We start from the raw sequence: 25,285 nt of genomic DNA, 5'->3' as shown, positions 1-25,285 counted from the left end.
GGCCCTAAAACCACATTTTATGAGGTAAAACCAGGGCCTATCTTCCCCATGGGTCGATCTATGGGTCAATCTATGGGTCCCAGCCCCACACATCCCCCTAAATACACCATTTTATGTTGAGAAAACATCATTTTGGGGCCCTAAAACCACATTTTATGAGGTAAAACCGTGGCCTATCTACCCCATGGTTCAACCTGTGGGTCAATCTATGGGTCCCAGCCCCACACATCCCCCTAAAGACGCCATTTTGGGTCAAGAAAATACCATTTCCCACCCCCCAATTGCCCCAAAACCACATTTTATGAGGTAAAACCAGGGCCTATCTTCCCCGTGGGTCGATCTATGGGTCGATCTATGGGTCCCAGCCCCACATGTGCCCCTAAAGACGCCATTTTGGGTCAAAAAACCACCATTTTCCCGCCCCAAAACCGCATTTTATGAGGTAAAACCAGGGCCTATCTACCCCATGGTTCAATCTATGGGTCAATCTATGGGTCCCAGCCCCACATGTGCCCCTAAAGACGCCATTTTGGGTCAAGAAAACATCATTTTTGGGCCTTAAAACCACATTTTATGAGGTAAAACCACACCCTATCTACCCCATGGTTCAACCTGTGGGTCAATCTATGGGTCCCAGCCCCACACGTGCCCCTAAAGACGCCATTTTGGGTCAAGAAAACACCCTTTTCCCACCCCCCAATTGCCCCAAAACCACATTTTATGAGGTAAAACCACACCCAATCTTCCCCATGGTTCAATCTATGGGTCGATCTATGGGTCCCAGCCCCACACATCCCCCTAAAGACGCCATTTTGGGTCGAGAAAACACCATTTTCCCCCCCCAAAACCACATTTTATGAGGTAAAACCAGGGCCTATCTCCCCCGTGGGTCGATCTATGGGTCCCAGCCCCACACGTTGTGTTCCCCAGAGTACGTGGAGCGTCTGCGGGACGAGTCGCGCGTGGTCGCCATCATCGCGCGGCTCCAGCGCTACCTGCAGCGCTCGGGGGGCACCACCGAGGAGCTTTGCCGCGTCCACCTGCGCCGAGTCCTCCACACCTACTACAAATTCGACTACGGGGGCCCCAAAACGAAGCGAAACGAGGGGCAGAACGTGAGGTTTTGGGGGGGGTTGGGGGTGGGGTTGAGGGGGGAGGGGTTGGGGGTCAAAATGGCGCCAGAATCAACTCAGGGAACAAAATGGCGGGGGAGGAATCTGGGGGCAAAATGGCGGGAAATGGGCTTGAAATGGCGCCAAAATCACCTCGGGGAACAAAATGGCGCCAAAAGCACCTCGGGGAACAAAATGGTGGGAAATGGGGGCAAAATGGCCGTAAATTGGGTCAAAATGGCCCCCAAATCACCTCAGGTCTAAATGACATAAAATGGGCTCAAAATGGTGGGAAATTGGGTCAAAATGGCCCCAAAATCACCTCGGGGTCAAAATGGTGGGAAATGGGCTCAAAATGGCTGCAAATTGGGTCAAAATGGCCCCCAAATCACCTCAGGGCTCAAAATGGTGGGAAATGGGCTCAAAATGGCCGTAAATTGGGTCAAAATGGCCCCAAAATCACCTCAGGGAACAAAATGGCGGGAAATGGACTCAAAATGGCCGTAAATTGGGTCAAAATGGCCCCAAAATCACCTCAGGGTCAAAATGGTGGGAAATGGGCTCAAAATGGTGGAAAATGGGCTCAAAATGGCCGTAAATTGGGTCAAAATGGCCCCAAAATCACCTCAGGGATCAAAATGGTGGGAAATGGGCTCGAAATGGTGGGAAATGGGCTCAAAATGGCTGCAAATTGGGTCAAAATGGCCCCAAATCACCTCGGGGTCAAAATGGCGGGAAATGGGCTCAAAATGGCCGTAAATTGGGTCAAAATGGCCCCCAAATCACTTCAGGGTCAAAATGGCGGGAAATGGACTCAAAATGGCCGTAAATTGGGTCAAAATGGCCCCAAAATCACCTCAGGGAACAAAATGGCGGGAAATGGACTCAAAATGGCCGTAAATTGGGTCAAAATGGCCCCAAAATCACCTCAGGGAACAAAATGGCGGGAAATGGACTCAAAATGGCCGTAAATTGGGTCAAAATGGCCCCCAAATCACCTCGGGGTCAAAATGGCGGGAAATGGGCTCGAAATGGTGGGAAATGGGCTCAAAATGGTGGGAAATGGGCTCAAAATGGCCGTAAATTGGGTCAAAATGGCCCCAAAATCACCTCGGGGTCAAAATGGCGGGAAATGGGCTCGAAATGGTGGGAAATGGGCTCAAAATGGCTGCAAATTGGGTCAAAATGGCCCCCAAATCATCTCAGGGATCAAAATGGCGGGAAATGGGCTCAAAATGGCCGTAAATTGGGTCAAAATGGCCCCAAAATCACCTCGGGGTCAAAATGGCGGGAAATGGGCTCAAAATGGTGGGAAATGGGCTCAAAATGGCTGCAAATTGGGTCAAAATGGCCCCCAAATCACCTCGGGGTCAAAATGGTGGGAAATGGGCTCAAAATGGCCGTAAATTGGGTCAAAATGGCCCCAAAATCACCTCAGGGTCAAAATGGCCGTAAATTGGGTCAAAATGGCCCCAAAATCACCTCAGGGTCAAAATGGCCGTAAATTGGGTCAAAATGGCCCCCAAATCACTTCAGGGTCAAAATGGCGGGAAATGGGCTCAAAATGGCAGCGAATTGGGCTCAAAATGGTGGCAAATTGGGTCAAAATGGTGGCGACAAACGGGCTCAAAATGGGGGTGAGAAGTGGGCTCAAAATGGCGGGAAATGGGCTCAAAATGGGGGTTCCAAGCCACCTCAAAATGGTGGCGAATTGGGCTCAAAATGGTGGCGAATTGGGTCAAAATGGTGGCGACAAACGGGCTCAAAATGGGGGTGAGAAGTGGGCTCAAAATGGCGGGAAATGGGCTCAAAATGGGGGTTCCAAGCCACCTCAAAATGGCGGCGAATTGGGCTCAAAATGGCGGCAAATTGGGCTCAAAATGGGGGTGAGAAGTTGGCTCAAAATGGCGGGAAATGCGCTCAAAATGGCGGCAAATTGGGCTCAAAATGGCGCCAGAATCACCTCAGGGTCAAAAAGGCGGGAAATTGGCTCAAAATGGCCCCAAATTGGGCTCAAAATGGCGGCGAATGGGCTCAAAATGGCGGCGAGGAGTCGCCGCAAAATGGCGGGAAATGGGCTCAACCGTCCCGCCACGAAATTGGGGTGAAAAAGCCCAAAATTGGGGCTTCCGGAGCCGCCATTTTGTGCCCTGAGGTGATTGCGGTCGCCATTTTGAGGCCTTAACTCCGGAGTTCAAGGTTTAAAACCCAAATTAGCGATTTAAACGCTTAAATTAAAGATTAAAACCACAAATTAAAGATTAAAAGCACGAATTAAAGCTTAAAAATCCGCATTAAAGATTAAACTACAAGTTAAAGATTTAAAATACGAGGTAAATGGTTGAAATCCCCGTTAAAGATTCGAAAAACGAGTTAAAAATTTAAAGCGCGGCTTAAAGGTTCAAACCACAAGGATTTAAAAGAATTTAAAGACTAAAAGTTGCCGTTTTTTGCTGATTTTGCCCCGTTTTCCCCACAGTTTTGGGGCCCGCGTGGAATTTTTTGAAGAAATCATTTAAAATTTGGAATAAAACGGGAAAATCCCCCCAAATCCAGCGGAATTTTGGGGGGACGCAAAATGGCGGCGCCGGAGTCGCCTCGGGGCACAAAATGGCGGCTCTGGAAGCCCCGATTTTGGGCTTTTTGGCCTCAATTTTTTGTGGCGTGGCCTTTGAGGCCGTTTCCCGCCATTTTGAGGCCGTTTCCCACCATTTTGATCCCATTTCCCGCCCTTTTGCCTCTGAGGTGATTTTGCCGCCATTTTCCCCCCATTTCCCACCATTTTGACTCCTGAGGTGATTTTGGTGCCATTTTGAGCCCATTTCCCCCCATTTTGCCCCCATTTCCCGCCATTTTGCCCCCATTTCCCGCCATTTTGGCCCCATTTCCCACCATTTTGATCCCATTTCCCGCCATTTTGCCCCCGAGGTGATTCTGGCGCCATTTTGCCCCCATTTCCCGCCATTTTGCCCCTGAGGTGATTCTGGCGCCATTTTGCCCCCATTTCCCGCCATTTTGCCCCCATTTCCCGCCATTTTGCCCCCATTTCCCGCCATTTTGATCCCATTTCCCGCCATTTTGCCCCCATTTCCCGCCCTTTTGATCCCATTTCCCGCCCTTTTGCCCCCGAGGTGATTCTGGCGCCATTTTGCCCCCATTTCCCACCATTTTGCCCCCATTTCCCGACATTTTGATCCCATTTCCCGCCATTTTGCCCCTGAGGTGATTCTGGCGCCATTTTGCCCCCATTTCCCGCCATTTTCCCCCCATTTCCCGCCATTTTGCCCCTGAGGTGATTCTGGCGCCATTTTGATCCCATTTCCCGCCATTTTCCCCCCATTTCCCACCATTTTGACTCCTGAGGTGATTCTGGCGCCATTTTGATCCCATTTCCCACCATTTTGATCCCATTTCCCACCATTTTGATCCCATTTCCCGCCCTTTTGCCTCTGAGGTGATTTTGCCGCCATTTTGCCCCTGAGGTGATTCTGGCGCCATTTTGATCCCATTTCCTGCCATTTTGCCCCCATTTCCCACCATTTTGATCCCATTTCTCGCCCTTTTGCCCCCCAAGGTGATTCTGACGCCATTTTGATCCCATTTCCCGCCATTTTCCCCCCATTTCCCACCATTTTGACTCCTGAGGTGATTCTGGCGCCATTTTGCCCCCATTTCCCACCATTTTGAGCCCATTTCCCACCATTTTGAGCCCATTTCCCACCATTTTGATCCCATTTCCCGCCATTTTGAGCACATTTCCCACCATTTTGAGCCCATTTCCCGCCATTTTGAGCCCATTTCCCATCATTTTGAGCCCATTTCCCACCATTTTGAGCCCATTTCCCGCCATTTTGCGCCCATTTCCCACCATTTTGAGCCCATTTCCCACCCTTTTGATCCCATTTCCCGCCCTTTTGCCTCTGAGGTGATTTTGCCGCCATTTTGCCCCTGAGGTGATTCTGGCGCCATTTTCCCCCCATTTCCCACCATTTTGCTCCTGAGGTGATTTTGCCGCCATTTTGCCCCTGAGGTGATTCTGGCGCCATTTTGAACCCATTTCCCGCCATTTTCCCCCCATTTCCCACCATTTTGCCCCTGAGGTGATTCTGGCGCCATTTCCCCCGCCATTTCCACCCCCGTCTCCCTTCCCAGAGCAACGCGGAGGGCACCCAGGAGCCCAAAGAAGGCGCCGAGGAGGAGCCCGAGGAGGAAGAGGAGGACTCGGCGGCCCTGATGGAGCGGTTGTGCCGCTTCCTGTACGCCAAGGACCGCACCGACCGCATCCGCACCTGCGCCATCTTGTGCCACATCTACCACCACGCCCTGCACGGCCGCTGGTTCCAGGCCCGAGACCTCATGCTCATGTCGCACCTGCAGGACAACATCCAGCACGCTGACCCCCCCGTACAGGTGGGTCGGACCCATAGCGACCCATAGAGAGACCATAGGGACCCATAGAGACCCATAGAGACCCATAGAGAGACCATAGGGACCCATAGAGACCCATAGAGACCATAGAGAGAGACCCACAGGACAACATCCAGCACGCTGACCCCCCCGTACAGGTGGGTCGGACCCATAGCGACCCATAGAGACCCATAGAGAGACCATAGGGACCCATAGAGAGACCATAGAGACCCATAGAGAGAGACCCACAGGACAACATCCAGCACGCTGACCCCCCCGTACAGGTGGGTCGGACCCATAGCGACCCATAGAGACCCATAGAGAGACCATAGGGACCCATAGAGACCCATAGAGACCATAGAGAGAGACCCACAGGACAACATCCAGCACGCTGACCCCCCCGTACAGGTGGGTCGGACCCATAGGGACCCATAGGGACCCATAGAGAGACCATAGAGAGCCATAGGGACCCATAGAGACCCATAGAGACCCATAGGTTCCTCACCACCTCCCATTGACTCCATCCCCTCCAACTCCTCCATCTTGGTTTCCATTGGGTTCCTCACCACCTCCCATCCCCTCCATCCCCTCCAAATCCTCCATCTTGGTTTCCATTGATCTTCCATCATCCCCATTGGGTTCCTCACCACCTTCCGTCCTCTCCATCCCCTCCAAATCCTCCATCTTGGTTTCCATGGCTCTTCCATCATCCCCATTGGGTTCCTCACCACCTTCCATCTTCTCCTTCCCCTCCAAATCCTCCATCTTGATCTCTATGGTTCCCTCATCATCTCCATTGGGTTCCTCACGATGTTGTGACCACTCCATCCCCTCCAACTCCTCCATCTTGGTTTCCATTGGGTTCCTCATCACCTCCCATCGACTCCTTCCCCTCCAAATCCTCCATCTTGGTTTCCATTGGGTTCCTCACCACCTCCCATCCTCTCCTTCCCCTCCAAATCCTCCATCTTGGTTTCCATTGGGTTCCTCATCACCTTCCATCCTCTCCATCCCCTCCAAATCCTCCATCTTGGTTTCCATGGCTCCTTCCCCATCCCCATTGGGTTCCTCACCACCTCCCATCGACTCCATCCCCTCCAAATCCTCCATCTTGGTTTCCATGGCTCCTTCCCCATCCCCATTGGGTTCCTCACCACCTTCCATCTTCTCCATCCCCTCCAAATCCTCCATCTTGATCTCTATGGTTCCCTCATCATCCCCATTGGGTTCCTCACGATGTTGTGACCACTCCATCCCCTCCAAATCCTCCATCTTGGTTTCCATTGGGTTCCTCACCACCTCACATCGACTCCATCCTCTCCAAATCCTCCATCTTGGTTTCCATTGGGTTCCTCACCACCTCCCATCGACTCCATCCTCTCCAAATCCTCCATCTTGGTTTCCATTGGGTTCCTCACCACCTCCCATTGACTCCATCCCCTCCAAATCCTCCATCTTGGTTTCCATTGGGTTCCTCACCACCTCCCATCCTCTCCACCCCCTCCAAATCCTCCATCTTGGTTTCCATGGTTCCTTCCCCATATCCATTGGGTTCCTCACCACCTTCCGTCTTCTCCTTCCCCTCCAAATCCTCCATCTTGGTTTCCATGGCTCCTTCCCCATCTCCATTGGGTTCCTCACCACCTCCCATCCTCTCCTTCCCCTCCAAATCCTCCATCTTGGTTTCCATGGCTCTTCCACCATCTCCATTGGCTTCCTCACCACCTTCCATCTTCTCCTTCCCCTCCAAATCCTCCATCTTGATCTCTATGGTTCCCTCATCATCTCCATTGGGTTCCTCATGATGTTGTGACCACTCCATCCCCTCCAAATCCTCCATCTTGGTTTCCATGGCTCCTTCCCCATCTCCATTGGGTTCCTCACGATGTTGTGACTGCTCCATCCCCTCCAAATCCTCCATCTTGGCTTCCATTGGGTTCCTCACCACCTCCCATCGACTCCATCCCCTCCAAATCCTCCATCTTGGTTTCCATGGCTCCTTCCCCATTTCCATTGGGTTCCTCACGATGTTGTGACTGCTCCATCCCCTCCAAATCCTCCATCTTGGCTTCCATTGGGTTCCTCACCACCTCCCATCCTCTTCATCCCCTCCAAATCCTCCATCTTGGTTTCCATGGCTCTTCCACCATCCCCATTGGGTTCCTCATGATGTTGTGACCACTCCATCCCCTCCAAATCCTCCATCTTGGTCTCCATTGGGTTCCTCACCACCTTCCGTCTTCTCCATCCCCTCCAAATCCTCCATCTTGGTTTCCATGGCTCCTTCCCCATCTCCATTGGGTTCCTCACCACCTCCCATTGACTCCATCCCCTCCAAATCCTCCATCTTGGTTTCCATGGCTCTTCCATCATCTCCATTGGGTTCCTCACGATGTTGTGACCACTCCATCCCCTCTAAATCCTCCATCTTGGTTTCCATTGGGTTCCTCACCACCTCCCATCCCCTCCATCCCCTCCAAATCCTCCATCTTGGTTTCCATTGGGTTCCTCACCACCTTCCCTCCACTCCATCCCCTCCAAATCCTCCATCTTGGTTTCCATGGCTCTTCCACCATCTCCATTGGGTTCCTCACCACCTTCCATCTTCTCCATCCCCTCCAAATCCTCCATCTTGGTTTCCATTGGGTTCCTCCCCACCTCCCATTGACTCCATCCCCTCCAAATCCTCCATCTTGGTTTCCATTGGGTTCCTCACCACCTCCCATCCTCTCCATCCCCTCCAAATCCGCCATCTTGGTTTCCATGGCTCCTTCCCCATCTCCATTGGGTTCCTCACCACCTCCCATCCCCTCCATCCCCTCCAAATCCTCCATCTTGGTTTCCATGGCTCTTCCACCATCCCCATTGGGTTCCTCATGATGTTGTGACCACTCCATCCCCTCCAAATCCTCCATCTTGGTTTCCATTGGGTTCCTCATCACCTTCTGTCCTCTCCATCCCCTCCAAATCCTCCATCTTGGTTTCCATGGCTCCTTCCCCATCTCCATTGGGTTCTTCACCACCTCCCATCCTCTCCATCCCCTCCAAATCCTCCATCTTGGTTTCCATTGGGTTCCTCACCACCTTCCCTCCACTCCACCTTCTCCAAATCCTCCATCTTGATCTCTATGGCTCTTCCACCATCTCCATTGGGTTCCTCCCCACCTCCCATCCCCTCCATCTTGTCCAACCCCTCCATGTTGTCCCCGCAGATCCTCTACAACCCCACCATGGTCCAGCTGGGCATCTGCGCCTTCCGCGAGGGGCTGATCAAGGCCCCCAGGCCTCTCCTCTCCAAATCCTCCATCTTGGTTTCCATTGGGTTCCTCACCACCTCCCATCGACTCCATCCCCTCCAAATCCTCCATCTTGGTTTCCATGGCTCCCTCCCCATCTCCATTGGGTTCCTCACCACCTCCCATCGACTCCATCCCCTCCAAATCCTCCATCTTGGTTTCCATGGCTCCTTCCCCATCTCCATTGGGTTCCTCACCACCTCCCATCCTCTCCATCCCCTCCAAATCCTCCATCTTGGTTTCCATTGGGTTCCTCACCACCTTCCATTGACTCCATCCCCTCCAAATCCTCCATCTTGGTTTCCATTGGGTTCCTCACCACCTCCCATCTTCTCCTTCCCCTCCAAATCCTCCATCTTGGTTTCCATTGGGTTCCTCACCACCTCCCATCTTCTCCATCCCCTCCAAATCCTCCATCTTGGTTTCCATTGGGTTCCTCACCACCTCCCATCCTCTCCATCCCCTCCAAATCCTCCATCTTGGTTTCCATTGGGTTCCTCACCACCTCCCATCCTCTCCATCCCCTCCAAATCCTCCATCTTGGTTTCCATTGGGTTCCTCACCACCTTCCATCCTCTCCATCCCCTCCAAATCCTCCATCTTGGCTTCCATTGGGTTCCTCACCACCTCCCATCCTCTCCATCCCCTCCAAATCCTCCATCTTGGTTTCCATGGCTCCCTCCCCATCTCCATTGGGTTCCTCACCACCTCCCATCGACTCCATCCCCTCCAAATCCTCCATCTTGGTTTCCATGGCTCCTTCCCCATCTCCATTGGGTTCCTCACCACCTCCCATCCTCTCCATCCCCTCCAAATCCTCCATCTTGGTTTCCATTGGGTTCCTCACCACCTTCCATTGACTCCATCCCCTCCAAATCCTCCATCTTGGTTTCCATTGGGTTCCTCACCACCTCCCATCTTCTCCTTCCCCTCCAAATCCTCCATCTTGGTTTCCATTGGGTTCCTCACCACCTCCCATCTTCTCCATCCCCTCCAAATCCTCCATCTTGGTTTCCATTGGGTTCCTCACCACCTCCCATCCTCTCCATCCCCTCCAAATCCTCCATCTTGGTTTCCATTGGGTTCCTCACCACCTCCCATCCTCTCCATCCCCTCCAAATCCTCCATCTTGGCTTCCATTGGGTTCCTCACCACCTCCCATCCTCTCCATCCCCTCCAAATCCTCCATCTTGGTTTCCATGGCTCCCTCCCCATCTCCATTGGGTTCCTCACCACCTCCCATCGACTCCATCCCCTCCAAATCCTCCATCTTGGTTTCCATGGCTCCTTCCCCATCTCCATTGGGTTCCTCACCACCTCCCATCCTCTCCATCCCCTCCAAATCCTCCATCTTGGTTTCCATTGGGTTCCTCACCACCTTCCATTGACTCCATCCCCTCCAAATCCTCCATCTTGGTTTCCATTGGGTTCCTCACCACCTCCCATCTTCTCCTTCCCCTCCAAATCCTCCATCTTGGTTTCCATTGGGTTCCTCACCACCTCCCATCTTCTCCATCCCCTCCAAATCCTCCATCTTGGTTTCCATTGGGTTCCTCACCACCTCCCATCCTCTCCATCCCCTCCAAATCCTCCATCTTGGTTTCCATTGGGTTCCTCACCACCTCCCATCCTCTCCATCCTCTCCAAATCCTCCATCTTGGTTTCCATTGATCTTCCATCATCTCCATTGGGTTCCTCCCCACCTCCCATCTTCTCCATCCCCTCCAAATCCTCCATCTTGGTTTCCATTGGGTTCCTCACCACCTCCCATCCTCTCCATCCTCTCCAAATCCTCCATCTTGGTTTCCATGGCTCTTCCATCATCCCCATTGGGTTCCTCACCACCTTCCATCCTCTCCTTCCCCTTCAAATCCTCCATCTTGGTTTCCATTGGGTTCCTCACCACCTTCCATCCTCTCCATCCCCTCCAAATCCTCCATCTTGATCTCTATGGTTCCCTCCCCATCTCCATTGGGTTCCTCACGATGTTGTGACCACTCCATCCCCTCCAAATCCTCCATCTTGGTTTCCATGGCTCCCTCATCATCTGCATTGGGTTCCTCACCACCTTCCATCCTCTCCATCCCCTCCAAATCCTCCATCTTGGTTTCCATGGCTCCTTCCCCATCTCCATTGGCTTCCTCACCACCTTCCATCCTCTCCATCCCCTCCAAATCCTCCATCTTGATCTCTATGGTTCCCTCATCATCCCCATTGGGTTCCTCATGATGTTGTGACCACTCCATCCCCTCCAAATCCTCCATCTTGGTTTCCATTGGGTTCCTCCCCACCTCCCATCGCCTCCATCTTGTCCAACCCCTCCATGTTGTCCCCGCAGATCCTCTACAACCGCACCATGGTCCAGCTGGGCATCTGCGCCTTCCGCGAGGGGCTGATCAAGGCCCCCAGGCCTCTCCTCTCCAAATCCGCCATCTTGGTTTCCATGGCTCCTTCCCCATCCCCATTGGGTTCCTCACCACCTCCCATCCTCTCCATCCCCTCCAAATCCTCCATCTTGGTTTCCATGGCTCCTTCCCCATCCCCATTGGGTTCCTCACCACCTCCCATCCTCTCCATCCCCTCCAAATCCGCCATCTTGGTTTCCATGGCTCCTTCCCCATCCCCATTGGGTTCCTCACCACCTTCCATCTTCTCCTTCCCCTCCAAATCCTCCATCTTGATCTCTATGGTTCCCTCATCATCCCCATTGGGTTCCTCATGATGTTGTGACCACTCCACCCCCTCCAAATCCTCCATCTTGGTTTCCATTGGGTTCCTCCCCACCTCCCATCGACTCCATCCCCTCCAAATCCTCCATCTTGGTTTCCATTGGGTTCCTCACCACCTCCCATCGACTCCATCCCCTCCAAATCCTCCATCTTGGTTTCCATGGCTCTTCCACCATCCCCATTGGGTTCCTCACCACCTTCCATCTTCTCCTTCCCCTCCAAATCCTCCATCTTGGTTTCCATGGCTCCTTCCCCATCTCCATTGGGTTCCTCATCACCTTCTGTCCTCTCCATCCCCTCCAAATCCTCCATCTTGGTTTCCATTGGGTTCCTCACCACCTCCCATTGACTCCATCCCCTCCAAATCCTCCATCTTGGTTTCCATTGGGTTCCTCACCACCTCCCATTGACTCCACCCCCTCCAAATCCTCCATCTTGGTTTCCATGGCTCTTCCACCATCCCCATTGGGTTCCTCACGATGTTGTGACCACTCCATCCCCTCCAAATCCTCCATCTTGGTTTCCATTGATCTTCCATCATCTCCATTGGGTTCCTCACCACCTCCCATCCTCTCCTTCCCCTCCAAATCCTCCATCTTGGTTTCCATGGCTCCTTCCCCATCTCCATTGGGTTCCTCATCACCTTCTGTCCTCTCCATCCCCTCCAAATCCTCCATCTTGGTTTCTATTGGGTTCCTCACCACCTCCCATTGACTCCATCCCCTCCAAATCCTCCATCTTGGTTTCCATGGCTCCTTCCCCATCTCCATTGGGTTCCTCACCACCTTCCGTCCTCTCCTTCCCCTCCAAATCCTCCATCTTGGTTTCCATGGTTCCCTCATCATCCCCATTGGGTTCCTCATGATGTTGTGACCACTCCATCCCCTCCAAATCCTCCATCTTGGTTTCCATTGGGTTCCTCCCCACCTCCCATCCTCTCCATCCCCTCCAAATCCTCCATCTTGGTTTCCATTGGGTTCCTCACCACCTCCCATTGACTCCATCCCCTCCAAATCCTCCATCTTGGTTTCCATTGATCTTCCATCATCCCCATTGGGTTCCTCACCACCTTCCGTCCTCTCCTTCCCCTCCAAATCCTCCATCTTGGTTTCCATGGCTCTTCCACCATCCCCATTGGGTTCCTCATGATGTTGTGACCACTCCATCCCCTCCAAATCCTCCATCTTGGTTTCCATTGATCTTCCATCATCTCCATTGGGTTCCTCACCACCTTCCATCCTCTCCATCCCCTCCAAATCCTCCATCTTGGTTTCCATTGGGTTCCTCCCCACCTCCCATCGCCTCCATCTTGTCCAACCCCTCCATGTTGTCCCCGCAGATCCTCTACAACCGCACCATGGTCCAGCTGGGCATCTGCGCCTTCCGCGAGGGGCTGATCAAGGCCCCCAGGCCTCTCCTCTCCAAATCCGCCATCTTGGTTTCCATTGGGTTCCTCACCACCTCCCATCCTCTCCATCCCCTCCAAATCCTCCATCTTGGTTTCCATTGGGTTCCTCACCACCTCCCATCGACTCCATCCCCTCCAAATCCTCCATCTTGGTTTCCATTGGGTTCCTCACCACCTCCCATCTTCTCCATCCCCTCCAAATCCTCCATCTTGGTTTCCATTGGGTTCCTCACCACCTCCCATCCTCTCCATCCCCTCCAAATCCTCCATCTTGGTTTCCATTGGGTTCCTCACCACCTCCCATTGACTCCACCCCCTCCAAATCCTCCATCTTGGTTTCCATGGCTCTTCCATCATCTCCATTGGGTTCCTCACGATGTTGTGACCACTCCATCCCCTCCAAATCCTCCATATTGGTTTCCATTGGGTTCCTCACCACCTCCCATCAACTCCATCCCCTCCAAATCCTCCATCTTGGTTTCCATGGCTCTTCCATCATCCCCATTGGGTTCCTCCCCACCTCCCGTCGCCTCCATCTTGTCCAACCCCTCCATGTTGTCCCCGCAGATCCTCTACAACCGCACCATGGTCCAGCTGGGCATCTGCGCCTTCCGCGAGGGGCTGATCAAGGCCCCCAGGCCTCTCCTCTCCAAATCCTCCATCTTGGTTTCCATTGGGTTCCTCACCACCTCCCATCTTCTCCATCCCCTCCAAATCCTCCATCTTGGTTTCCATGGCTCTTCCATCATCCCCATTGGGTTCCTCACCACCTCCCATCGACTCCATCCCCTCCAAATCCTCCATCTTGGTTTCCATTGATCTTCCATCATCCCCATTGGGTTCCTCACGATGTTGTGACCACTCCATCCCCTCCAAATCCTCCATCTTGGTTTCCATGGCTCCTTCCCCATCCCCATTGGGTTCCTCACCACCTTCCATCTTCTCCATCCCCTCCAAATCCTCCATCTTGGTTTCCATGGCTCCCTCCCCATCTCCATTGGGTTCCTCACCACCTTCCATTGACTCCATCCCCTCCAAATCCTCCATCTTGGTTTCCATGGCTTTTCCACCATCCCCATTGGGTTCCTCACGATGTTGTGACCACTCCATCCCCTCCAAATCCTCCATCTTGGTTTCCATTGGGTTCCTCACCACCTCCCATCGACTCCATCCCGTCCAAATCCTCCATCTTGGTTTCCATTGGGTTCCTCCCCACCTCCCATCGCCTCCATCTTGTCCAACCCCTCCATGTTGTCCCCGCAGATCCTCTACAACCGCACCATGGTCCAGCTGGGCATCTGCGCCTTCCGCGAGGGGCTGATCAAGGACGCCCACAACGCCTTGCTGGACATCCAGTCCTCGGGCCGGGCCAAGGAGCTTTTGGGCCAGGGCCTTCTCCTCCGGAGCCTCCAGGAACGCAACCCGGAGCAGGAAAAGGTGGAGAAACGACGCCAGGTCCCCTTCCACATGCACGTCAACCTGGAGCTGCTGGAGTGCGTCTACCTGGTGGCGGCCATGTTGCTGGAGATCCCGTACATGGCGGCGCACGAGTTCGACGCCCGGCGCCGGATGATCAGCAAGCAGTTCCACCACCAGCTGCGCGTGGGGGAGAGGCAGCCGCTCCTAGGTGGGAAAACGAGGGAAAGGACGGGGTTTTAGGGTTAAAAGTTGTTGGTTTTCCCTGTGGTAATCGTGGGGTTGGGCGGCGGGAGGAGGCGCGGGGGTTTCCCGCCGGAAATCGTGGGTTTTCCCGACGAAAATCGGGGTTTTCACTGCTGAAGTGGTGGGGGTTTTCCTGACAAAATGGCGGGGGTTTTCCCGCCAAAATGTTCCGTCTTTTCCTGACTAAATGTTGGGGGTTTTCCCGCCAAAATAGTGGGGTTTTTCCCGCCAAAATATTGGGGTTTTTCCTGACAAGATAGCCCAGTTTTTCCCGCCAAAATGTGCCCTCTTTTCCTGACAAAATATTGGGGTTTTTCCCGCCAAAAATCTCGGGTTTTTCCCGCCAAAATGTTCCATCTTTTCCTGACTAAATATTGGGGGTTTTCCCACCAAAATAGCAGGGTTTTTCCCGCCAAAATAGTGGGGTTTTTCCCCCCAAAATGTTCCGTCTTTTCCTGACTAAATATTGAGGGTTTTCCCGCCAAAATGGCGGGGTTTTCCCGCCAAAATAGTGGGGTTTTCCCGCCAAAATGGCGGGGGTTTTCCCGCCAAAATAGCAGGGTGTTTCCTGCCAAAATGTCCCGTCTCTTCCTGATAAAATATTGGGGTTTTTCCCGCCAAAATAACGGGGTTTTTCCTAACAAAATGGCGGGGTTTTTCCCGCCAAAATATTGGGGTTTTTCCCACCGAAATAGTGGGGTTTTCCCGATAAAATATTGGGGTTTTTCCTGACTAAATATTGAGGGTTTTCCCGCCAAAATGTTCCGTCTTTTCCTGACTAAATATTGAGGGTTTTCCCGCCAAAAATCTCGGGTTTTTCCCGCCAAAATGTCCCGTCTCTTCCTGACAAAATATTGGGGTTTTTGCCCCCAAAATCTCGTGGTTTTTCCCGCCGAAATAGCGGGGTTTTTCCTGCCGAAATGTTCCATCTTTTCCTGACTAAATATTGGGGGTTTTCCCGCCAAAATGGCGGGGATTTTCCCGCCAAAATGTCCCGTCTCTTGCTGACCAAATATTGGGGGTTTCCTGCCAAAAACCTCGGGTTTTTCCCGCCAAAATCTCATGGTTTTTGCCCCCAAAATCTCGTGGGTTTTCCCGCCAAAAATCCCGTTCTTTTTCCCGCCAAAAGCCCCATCTCCCCCCCCGGTTCCCCACATTTTTCCCCCGTTTCTCCCCACATCTCCCATTGACCCCATTGACCCCCATTGACCCCCATTGACCCCCATTGACCCCATTGACCCCATTGACCCCATTGACCCCCATTGACCCCCATTGATCCCCATTGACTCCTATTGACCCCCATTGACCCCATTGACCCCATTGACCCCATTGACCCCCATTGACCCCCACTGACCCCCATTGACCCCCATTGACCCCCATTGACCCCCATTGACCCCATTGACCCCCATTGACCCCATTGACCCCATTGACCCCCATTGACCCCATTGACCCCATTGACCCCCATTGACCCCATTGACCCCCATTGACCCCATTGACCCCATTGACCCCCATTGACCCCCATTGATCCCCATTGACTCCTATTGACCCCCATTGACCCCATTGACCCCATTGACCCCCATTGACCCCCATTGACCCCATTGATCCCCATTGACCCCATTGACCCCCATTGACCCCATTGATCCCATTGACCCCATTGACCCATTGACCCCCATGATCCCCATTGCCCCCCATTGACTCCCATTGACCCCATTGACTCCCATTGACCCCCATTGACCCCCATTGACCCCATTGACCCCATTGACCCCCATTGACCCCCATTGACCCCATTGACCCCCATTGACCCCCATTGACCCCATTGACCCCATTGACCCCCATTGACCCCCATTGACCCCCATTGACCCCATTGACCCCCATTGATCCCCATTGACGCCCATTGACCCCATTGGCCCCATTGACCCCCATTGACCCCCATTGATCCCCATTGATCCCCATTGACCCCCATTGACCCCCATTGACTCCCATTGATCCCCATTGACCCCATTGACCCCCATTGACCCCCATTGACCCCATTGACCCCCATTGACTCCATTGACCCCCATTGACTCCCATTGACCCCCATTGATCCCCATTGACCCCCATTGACCCCATTGACCCCATTGACCCCCAATGATCCTCATTGACTCCATTGACCCCATTGACCCCCATTCACCCCCATTCACCCCCATTGACTCCCATTGACCCCCATTGACCCCATTGACTCCCATTGACCCCCATTGACCCCATTGACTCCCATTGACCCCATTGATCCCATTGATCCCCATTTACCCCCATTGACCCCCACTGACCCCATTGACCCCCATGACCCCATTGACCCCATTGATTCTCATTGACCCCATTGACCCCCATTGACCCCATTGACCCCCATGACCCCATTGACCCCCATTGACCCCCATTGACCCATTGACCCCCATTGACTCCTGTTGACCCCCATTGACCCCCATTGACCCCCATTGACCCCCATTGACCCCCATTGATCCCCATTGACCCATTGTCCCCATTGACCCCCATTGATCCCCATTGACCCCCATTGACCCCATTGACCCCCATTGACCCCCATTGACCCATTGATCCCCATTGACCCCCATTGACCCCCATTGACCCCCATTGACCCCCATTGTCCCCATTGACCCCATTGACCCCCATTGACTCCCATTGACCCCCATTGACTCCATTGACCCCCATTGCCCCCCATGATCCCCATTGACCCCCATTGACCCCCATTGACCCCATTGACTCCCATTGACTCCCATTGACCCATTGACCCCCATTGACCCCCATTGACCCCCATTGACTCCCATTGACCCCCATGATCCCCATTGCCCCCCATTGACCCCACTGACCCCCATTGACCCCCATTGACCCCATTGATCTCCATTGACCCCCATTGACTCCCATTGACTCCCATTGACCCCCATTGACCCCCATTGACCCCCATTGACCCCATTGACTCCCATTGACCCATTGACCCCCATTGACCCCATTGACCCCCATTGACCCCCATTGACCCCCATTGACCCCCATTGACCCCCATTGATCCCCATTGACCCCCATTGACCCCATTGACCCCCATTGACCCCCATTGACCCCCATTGACCCCCATTGACCCCCATTGACCCCATTGACCCCCATTGACCCCCATTGACTCCCATTGACCCCCATTGACCCCATTGACCCCACATGTCCCCCCAGGTCCCCCGGAGTCCATGCGCGAACACGTGGTGGCCGCCTCCAAGGCCATGAAGACGGGCGATTGGCGCAGCTGCCACAACTTCGTGGTCAACGAGAAGATGAACGGGAAGGTCTGGGACCTCTTCCCCCAGGCCGACCGCGTCCGGGCCATGCTCGTCAGGTGGGCGTGGCCCTGGGCGTGGCCGTGGGCGTGGCCTCCAGCCGCCATCTTGGCTCCTTCAGCCCCCATTGGTCGTCGATCTCCGCTTTGGGCCTTCAAGGCCCATTGGCCATCAACCTCCATTTTGAGGCCTTTGGGCCCATTTGGTGGTGGCCAGGAGGGCGTGGCCAAGTGGGTGTGGTCATGTGGGTGGGGCCTCTTTGGGGCTCCGCCCTCCAGCCGCCATCTTGGCTCCTTCAGCCCCCATTGGCCATCGACCTCCACTTTGGGCCTTCAAGGCCCATTGGCCATCAACCTCCATTTTGAGGCCTTTGGGTCCATTTGGTGGTGACCAGGAGGGCGTGGCCAAGTGGGCGTGGTCATGTGGGTGGGGCCTCTTTGGGGCTCCGCCCTCCAGCCGCCATCTTGGCTCCTTCAGCCCCCATTGGCCGTCGACCTCCACTTTGGGCCTTCAAGGCCCATTGGCCATCAACCTCCATTTTGAGGCCTTTGGGCCCATTTGGTGGTGGCCAGGAGGGCGTGGCCAAGTGGGTGTGGTCATGGGGGTGGGGCCTCTTTGGGGCTCCGCCCTCCAACCGCCATCTTGGCTCCTTCAGCCCCCATTGGCCATCGACCTCCACTTTGGGCCTTCAAGGCCCGTTGGCCATCAACCTCCATTTTGAGGCCTTTGGGCCCATTTGGTGGTGGCCAGGAGGGCGTGGTCACGTGGGTGGGGCCTCTTTGGGGCTCCGCCCTCCAACCGCCATCTTGGCTCCTTCAGCCCCCATTGGCCATCAATCTCCACTTTGGGCCTTCAAGGCCCATTGGCCATCAACCTCCATTTTGAGGCCTTTGGGCCCATTTGGTGGTGACCAGGAGGGCGTGGCCAGGTGGGCGTGGTCATGTGGGTGTGGCCTCTTTGGGGCTCCGCCCTCCAGCCGCCATCTTGGCTCCTTCAGCCTCCATTGACCATCGATCTCCACTTTGGGCCTTCAAGGCCCATTGGCCATCAACCTCCATTTTGAGGCCTTTGGGCCCATTTGGTGGTGGCCAGGAGGGCGTGGCCAAGTGGGCGTGGTCATGTGGGTGGGGCCTCTTTGGGGCTCCGCCCTCCAACCGCCATCTTGGCTCCTTCAGCCCCCATTGGCCATCGATCTCCACTTTGGGCCTTCAGGGCCCATTGGCCATCAACCTCCATTTTGGGGCCTTTGGGCCCATTTGGTGGTGACCAGGAGGGCGTGGCCAGGAGGGTGTGGTCATGTGGGTGGGGCCTCTTTGGGGCTCCGCCCTCCAGATGCCATCTTGGCTCCTTCAGCCCCCATTGGCCATCAATCTCCACTTTGGGCCTTCAAGGCCCATTGGCCATCAACCTCCATTTTGAGGCCTTTGGGCCCATTTTGGGGCCTTTGGGCCCATTTGGTGGTGGCCAGGAGGGCGTGGCCAAGTGGGCGTGGTCATGTGGGTGGGGCCTCTTTGGGGCTCCGCCCTCCAGCCGCCATCTTGGCTCCTTCAGCCCCCATTGGCCATCGACCTCCGCTTTGGGCCTTCAAGGCCCATTGGCCATCAACCTCCATTTTGAGGCCTTTGGGTCCATTTTGGGGCAGTTGGGCCCATTTGGTGGTGGCCAGGAGGGCGTGGTCATGTGGGTGTGGCCTCTTTGGGGCTCCGCCCTCCAGCCGCCATCTTGGCTCCTTCAGCCCCCATTGGCCATCGACCTCCACTTTGGGCCTTCAAGGCCCATTGGCCATCAACCTCCATTTTGAGGCCTTTGGGTCCATTTGGTGGTGGCCAGGAGGGCGTGGCCAAGTGGCCGTGGTCATGTGGGTGGGGCCTCTTTGGGGCTCCGCCCTCCAGCCGCCATCTTGGCTCCTTCAGCCCCCATTGGCCATCGACCTCCACTTTGGGCCTTCAAGGCCCATTGGCCATCAACCTCCATTTTGGGGCCTTTGGGCCCATTTGGTGGTGACCAGGAGGGCGTGGCCAGGAGGGTGTGGTCATGTGGGTGTGGCCTCTTTGGGGCTCCGCCCTCCAGCCGCCATCTTGGCTCCTTCAGCCCCCATTGGCCATCGATCTCCACTTTGGGCCTTCAAGGCCCATTGGCCATCAACCTCCATTTTGAGGCCTTTGGGCCCATTTTGAGGCCTTTGGGCCCATTTGGTGGTGGCCAGGAGGGCGTGGCCAAGTGGGCGTGGTCATGTGGGTGGGGCCTCTTTGGGGCTCCGCCCTCCAGCCGCCATCTTGGCTCCTTCAGCCCCCATTGGCCGTCGACCTCCACTTTGGGCCTTCAAGGCCCATTGGCCATCAACCTCCATTTTGAGGCCTTTGGGCCTATTTGGTGGTGGCCAGGAGGGCGTGGCCAGGTGGGCGTGGCCTCTTTGGGGCTCCGCCCTCTCCCGCCGCCATTTTGGGTCCTCTCACTGCCATTTATGGGGCCCCTTTGTCCACCATCTTGTTTCCGCCATCTTGTCCCCCCCATCTTGTCTCTTCCGTCCTCCATCTTGTCTCCTCCATCTTGTCTCTTCCATCCTCCATCTTGCCTCCTCCATCTTGTCCCTTCCGTCCTCCATCTTGTCTCCACCATCTTGTCTCTTCCGTCCGCCATCTTGCTCCCTCCATCTTGTCTCTTCCAGCCGCCATCTTGTTTCCGCCATCTTGTCTCTTCCGTCCTCCATCTTGTTTCCGCCATCTTGTCTCTTCCATCCGCCATCTTGCTCCCTCCATCTTGTCTCTTCCACCCGCCATCTTGTCTCTTCCGTCCTCCATCTTGTTTCCACCATCTTGTCTCTTCCGTCCTCCATCTTGTCTCCGCCATCTTGTCTCTTCCGTCCTCCATCTTGTCTCCGCCATCCTGTCTCTTCCGTTCCATCTTGTCTCCGCCATCTTGTCTCTTCCGTCCTCCATCTTGTCTCCGCCATCCTGTCTCTTCCGTTCCATCTTGTCTCCGCCATCTTGTCTCTTCCGTCCTCCATCTTGTCTCCTCCATCTTGTCTCTTCCGTCCTCCATCTTGTTTCCGCCATCTTGTCTCTTCCATCCTCCATCTTGTCTCCGCCATCTTGTCTCTTCCGTCCTCCATCTTGTCTCCGCCATCCTGTCTCTTCCGTTCCATCTTGTCTCCGCCATCTTGTCTCTTCCGTCCTCCATCTTGTCTCCTCCATCTTGTCTCTTCCGTCCTCCATCTTGTTTCCGCCATCTTGTCTCTTCCATCCTCCATCTTGTCTCCGCCATCTTGTCTCTTCTGTCCTCCATCTTGTTTCCGCCATCTTGTCTCTTCTCCCCTCCATCTTGTCTCCTCCATCTTGTCTCCTCCATCTTGTCTCTTCCGTCCTCCATCTTGTTTCCGCCATCCTGTCTCTTCCGTCCTCCATCTTATTTCCGCCATCTTGTCTCTTCCGTCCTCCATCTTGTCTCCTCCATCTTGTCCCCCCCACCCCCCACATCGCACCCCCGACCCCGTCGGCCATCTTGCTCCCTCCCCCCCTCCCCGTCGGCCATCTTGCCCCCCCCCACCTGACCCGTCGGCCATCTTGTCCCGCAGGAAGATCCAGGAGGAGTCCCTGCGCACCTATCTCTTCACCTACAGCAGCGTCTACGACTCCATCAGGTGACCCCGGGTTGGGGGGCGTGGCCAGGGGTGGGTGGGCGGGGTCATGGGGGGTGTGGCCACGCTGACCACGCCCCCCTTTTGGTCAGCATGGAGACGCTGGCGGCCATGTTTGAGCTGGACCTGCCCACGGTGCACAGCATCATCAGCAAGATGATCATCAACGAGGAGCTCATGGTGAGACCCATAGGGACCCATAGGGACCCATAGAGACCATAGAGACCCATAGGGACCCATAGAGACCCATAGGGACCCATAGGTACCATAGAGACCCATAGAGACCCATAGGGACCCATAGGTACCATAGAGACCCATAGGGACCCATAGAGACCCATAGGGACCATAGAGACCCATAGGGACCCATAGGGACCCATAGAGACCATAGAGACCCACACAGACCCATAGGGACCCATAGAGACCCATAGAGACCCATACAGACCCATAGAGACCACAGAGACCCATAGGGACCCATAGAGACCCATAGGGACCCATAGAGACCATAGAGACCCATAGGGACCCATAGGGACCCATAGAGACCCATAGGGACCATAGAGACCCATAGGGACCCATAGAGACCCATAGAGACCATAGAGACCCATAGAGACCCATAGAGACCACAGAGATCCATAGAGACCCATAGGGACCCATAGAGACCCATAGGGACCCATAGAGACCGATAGAGACCCATAGGGACCCATAGAGACCCACAGAGACCCATAGGGACCCATAGAGACCCATGGAGACCACAGAGATCCATAGGGACCCATAGAGACCCTTAGAGACCCACACAGACCCATAGGGACCGTAGAGACCCATAGGGACCTGTAGAGACCCATAAGTGACCGTAGAGACCCATAGAGACCCATAGGGACCACAGAGATCCATAGGGACCCACACAGACCCATAGGGACCTGTAGAGACCCATAAGTGACCGTAGAGACCCATAGAGACCACAGAGACCCATAGGGACCCATAGAGACCCATGGAGACCCATAGAGACCCATAGAGACCACAGAGACCCATAGGGACCCATAGAGACCCATGGAGACCCATAGGGACCCACAGAGACCCATAGAGACCCACAGAGACCCATAAGTGACCGTAGAGACCCATAGGGACCCATTTTCCACCCTGAGGCGCTTCCTCGGCCGCCATTTTGAATCCCCCAATTCCCCCCTGAAAAAGCCCCCAAAACCCCCATTTTTCACCCCATTTTAGGCCTCTCAGGACCCATAGCACCCCATAGCACCCCATAGCACCCCATAACCCCCATTTCCCCCCCAAACCCCCCATTTTAAGCCCCAAAACCCCCATTTTCCACCCTGAGGCGCTTCCTGGCCGCCATTTTGAATCCCCCAATTATCCCCTAAAAAAGCCCCCAAAACCCCCTTTTTCACCCCATTTTAGGCCTCTCAGGACCCATAGCACCCCATAGCACCCCATAGCACCCCATAACCCCCATTTCCCCCCCAAACCCCCTATTTTAAGCCCAAAAACCCCCATTTTCCACCCTGAGGCGCTTCCTCGGCCGCCATTTTGAATCCCCCAATTATCCCCTAAAAAAGCCCCAAAAACCCCCTTTTTCACCCCATTTTAGGCCTCTCAGGACCCATAGCGCCCCATAGTGACCCATAGCACCCCATAGCACCCCATAACCCCCATTTCCCCCCCAAACCCCCCATTTTAAGCCCCAAAACCCCCATTTTCCACCCTGAGGCGCTTCCTCGGCCGCCATTTTGAATCCCCCAATTCCCCCCTAAAAAAGCCCCAAAACCCCCATTTTTCGCCCCATTTTAGGCCTCTCTGGACCAACCCACGTCCACGGTCATGATGCACCGCACCGAGCCCACCAACCAGCAGAATTTGGCCCTTCAATTGGCCGAAAAATTGGGCAATTTGGTTGAAAACAACGAGCGCGTCTTCGACCACAAACAGGGCACCTATGGGGGGTATTTCCGAGGTACCAAAAACCCCCAAAACTACACATTTTCACCCCAAAAAACCACATTTTCACCCCAAAAATCCCTATTTCAACCCCCATAAAGCTCCGTTTCACCCCAAAATCCCAATTTCACCCCAAAAAACCCTCAATTTTACCACAAAAACGCCACAATTTCACCCCCAAACCCATCAAGTTTTAAGCTGCAAAAAACCCTCAATTTCCGCCCCCAAAATCCCCCGGTTTTACCCCAAAATGCCACAATTTCACCCCCAAATCTCAATGTCACCCCCAAAAATCTGATTTGACCCCAAAATACCACAATTTTACCTCAAAAATACCCCCAATTTTACCCCCCCAAAGCGCCGGTTCAGCCCCATTGGCTTCAATGGGGTAGACCTGGCACCCCATAGATCCCAATGGGGTTATGGGGGTTGGGGGGCACTTATGGGGCTGGGGGCTGTGGGGAGGGATCTATGGGGCCAGGGGGTGCTATGGGGCAGGTCCTATAGCTCTCACCCCTATGGGGTGGCATCTATGGGGCTGGAAACATTGGGAGTTCTATGGGGTAGACCTGGTGGCCCCATTGGCTTCAATGGGGTAGACCTGGCACCCCATAGATCCCAATGGGGTTGGGGGGGTTGGGGGGCACTTATGGGGCTGGGAGCTGTGGGGAGGGATCTATGGGGCCAAGTGGGTCATATAGGGGGGGATCTATGGGGCTGGCACCTATGGGGTGGGATCTATGGGGCTGGGAACATTGGGATCTCTATGGGGTAGACCTGCTGGCCCCATTGGCTTCAATGGGGTAGACCTGGCAGCCCATGCCTTCCAATGGGTTTTGTGGGGCTTGGGCAGCACTTAGGGGGCTGGGAGCTGGGGGGTGGGTGCTGTGGGGCACAGGGGATGCTATGGGGTGGCATCTATGGGGCTGGCACCTATGGGGTGGGATCTATGGGGCTGGAAACATTGGGAGCTCTATGGGGTAGACCTGGTGGTCCCATTGGTTTCAATGGGGTAGACCTGGCACCCCATGCCTTCCAATGGGTTTTGTGGGGCTTGGGCAACACTTAGGGGGCTGGGACTTATGGGGCTGGGAGCTATGGGTCAGACCCCCATGTCACCCCACATCTCGCCCCATAGATCAGAAGGACGGCTACCGAAAAGGCGATGGCGGCTACCTACGCCGAGGGGGCTACCGACAACAGGACCGCGGCTCCAACTACTGACCCGCCCCATAGATCCCGCCCCATAGATCCCGCCCCATAGATCCCGCCCCATAAGTACCATTAAAACCCCAAAAAAGCTGCGATTTGAGCCCAAATTTGGGCCCCGAACCAAAGACCTTTCCGCCCCAAATGGCTCGGCCTGCCCTATAGGGCAAGGGGAACCCCCCCTTGCTATGGGGCTGCCCCATAGATTTGCTCACTACATGGTTTTCCCGCCCAATTTTTGACCCCATTTCCACCCATTTTCCCCCAAAAAAGTCCCTCCCCGCCCCATAGATCCCACCCCATAGATCCCACCCCATAGATCCCGCCCCATAGATCTGCCCCATAGCCCCTGCTCACTACATCGCTTTCCCGCCCAATTTAGACCCCAATTTCCACCCATTTTCCCCCCAAAACCAAATCCCTCCCCGCCCCATAGATCCCGCCCCATAGCTCCCACCCCATAGCACCCACCCCATAGATCCCGCCCCATAGGTCCCGCCCCACACCCAATAAACCACTGATCCGTGCTGGGCTGAGTTAATGAGTCATTAATTAACACCAATGGGG

General features: G+C 54.7%; 1 protein-coding gene across 1 annotated transcript in view; it reads left to right on the top strand.

Annotated features, from left to right (window-relative positions):
• EIF3CL (eukaryotic translation initiation factor 3 subunit C like) overlaps positions 1-25,245 on the top strand; it is a 58,122-nt gene extending 32,877 nt beyond the window's left edge. The window contains exons 15-22 of the mRNA XM_071801335.1: positions 931-1,115; positions 5,265-5,522; positions 14,216-14,579; positions 17,825-17,984; positions 21,500-21,565; positions 21,655-21,742; positions 23,363-23,525; positions 24,648-25,245. Of these exons, the coding sequence (XP_071657436.1) occupies positions 931-1,115; positions 5,265-5,522; positions 14,216-14,579; positions 17,825-17,984; positions 21,500-21,565; positions 21,655-21,742; positions 23,363-23,525; positions 24,648-24,733 (1,370 nt within the window). The 3' untranslated portion in view covers positions 24,734-25,245. The remainder of the gene's footprint in view (positions 1-930; positions 1,116-5,264; positions 5,523-14,215; positions 14,580-17,824; positions 17,985-21,499; positions 21,566-21,654; positions 21,743-23,362; positions 23,526-24,647) is intronic.
• The last annotated feature ends 40 nt before the right edge of the window (positions 25,246-25,285 follow it).

This window comes from Patagioenas fasciata, chromosome 37, assembly GCF_037038585.1.
Source record: "Patagioenas fasciata isolate bPatFas1 chromosome 37, bPatFas1.hap1, whole genome shotgun sequence".
NCBI lineage: Eukaryota > Metazoa > Chordata > Aves > Columbiformes > Columbidae > Patagioenas > Patagioenas fasciata.
This window is presented reverse-complemented; position numbering and strand designations above follow the sequence as displayed.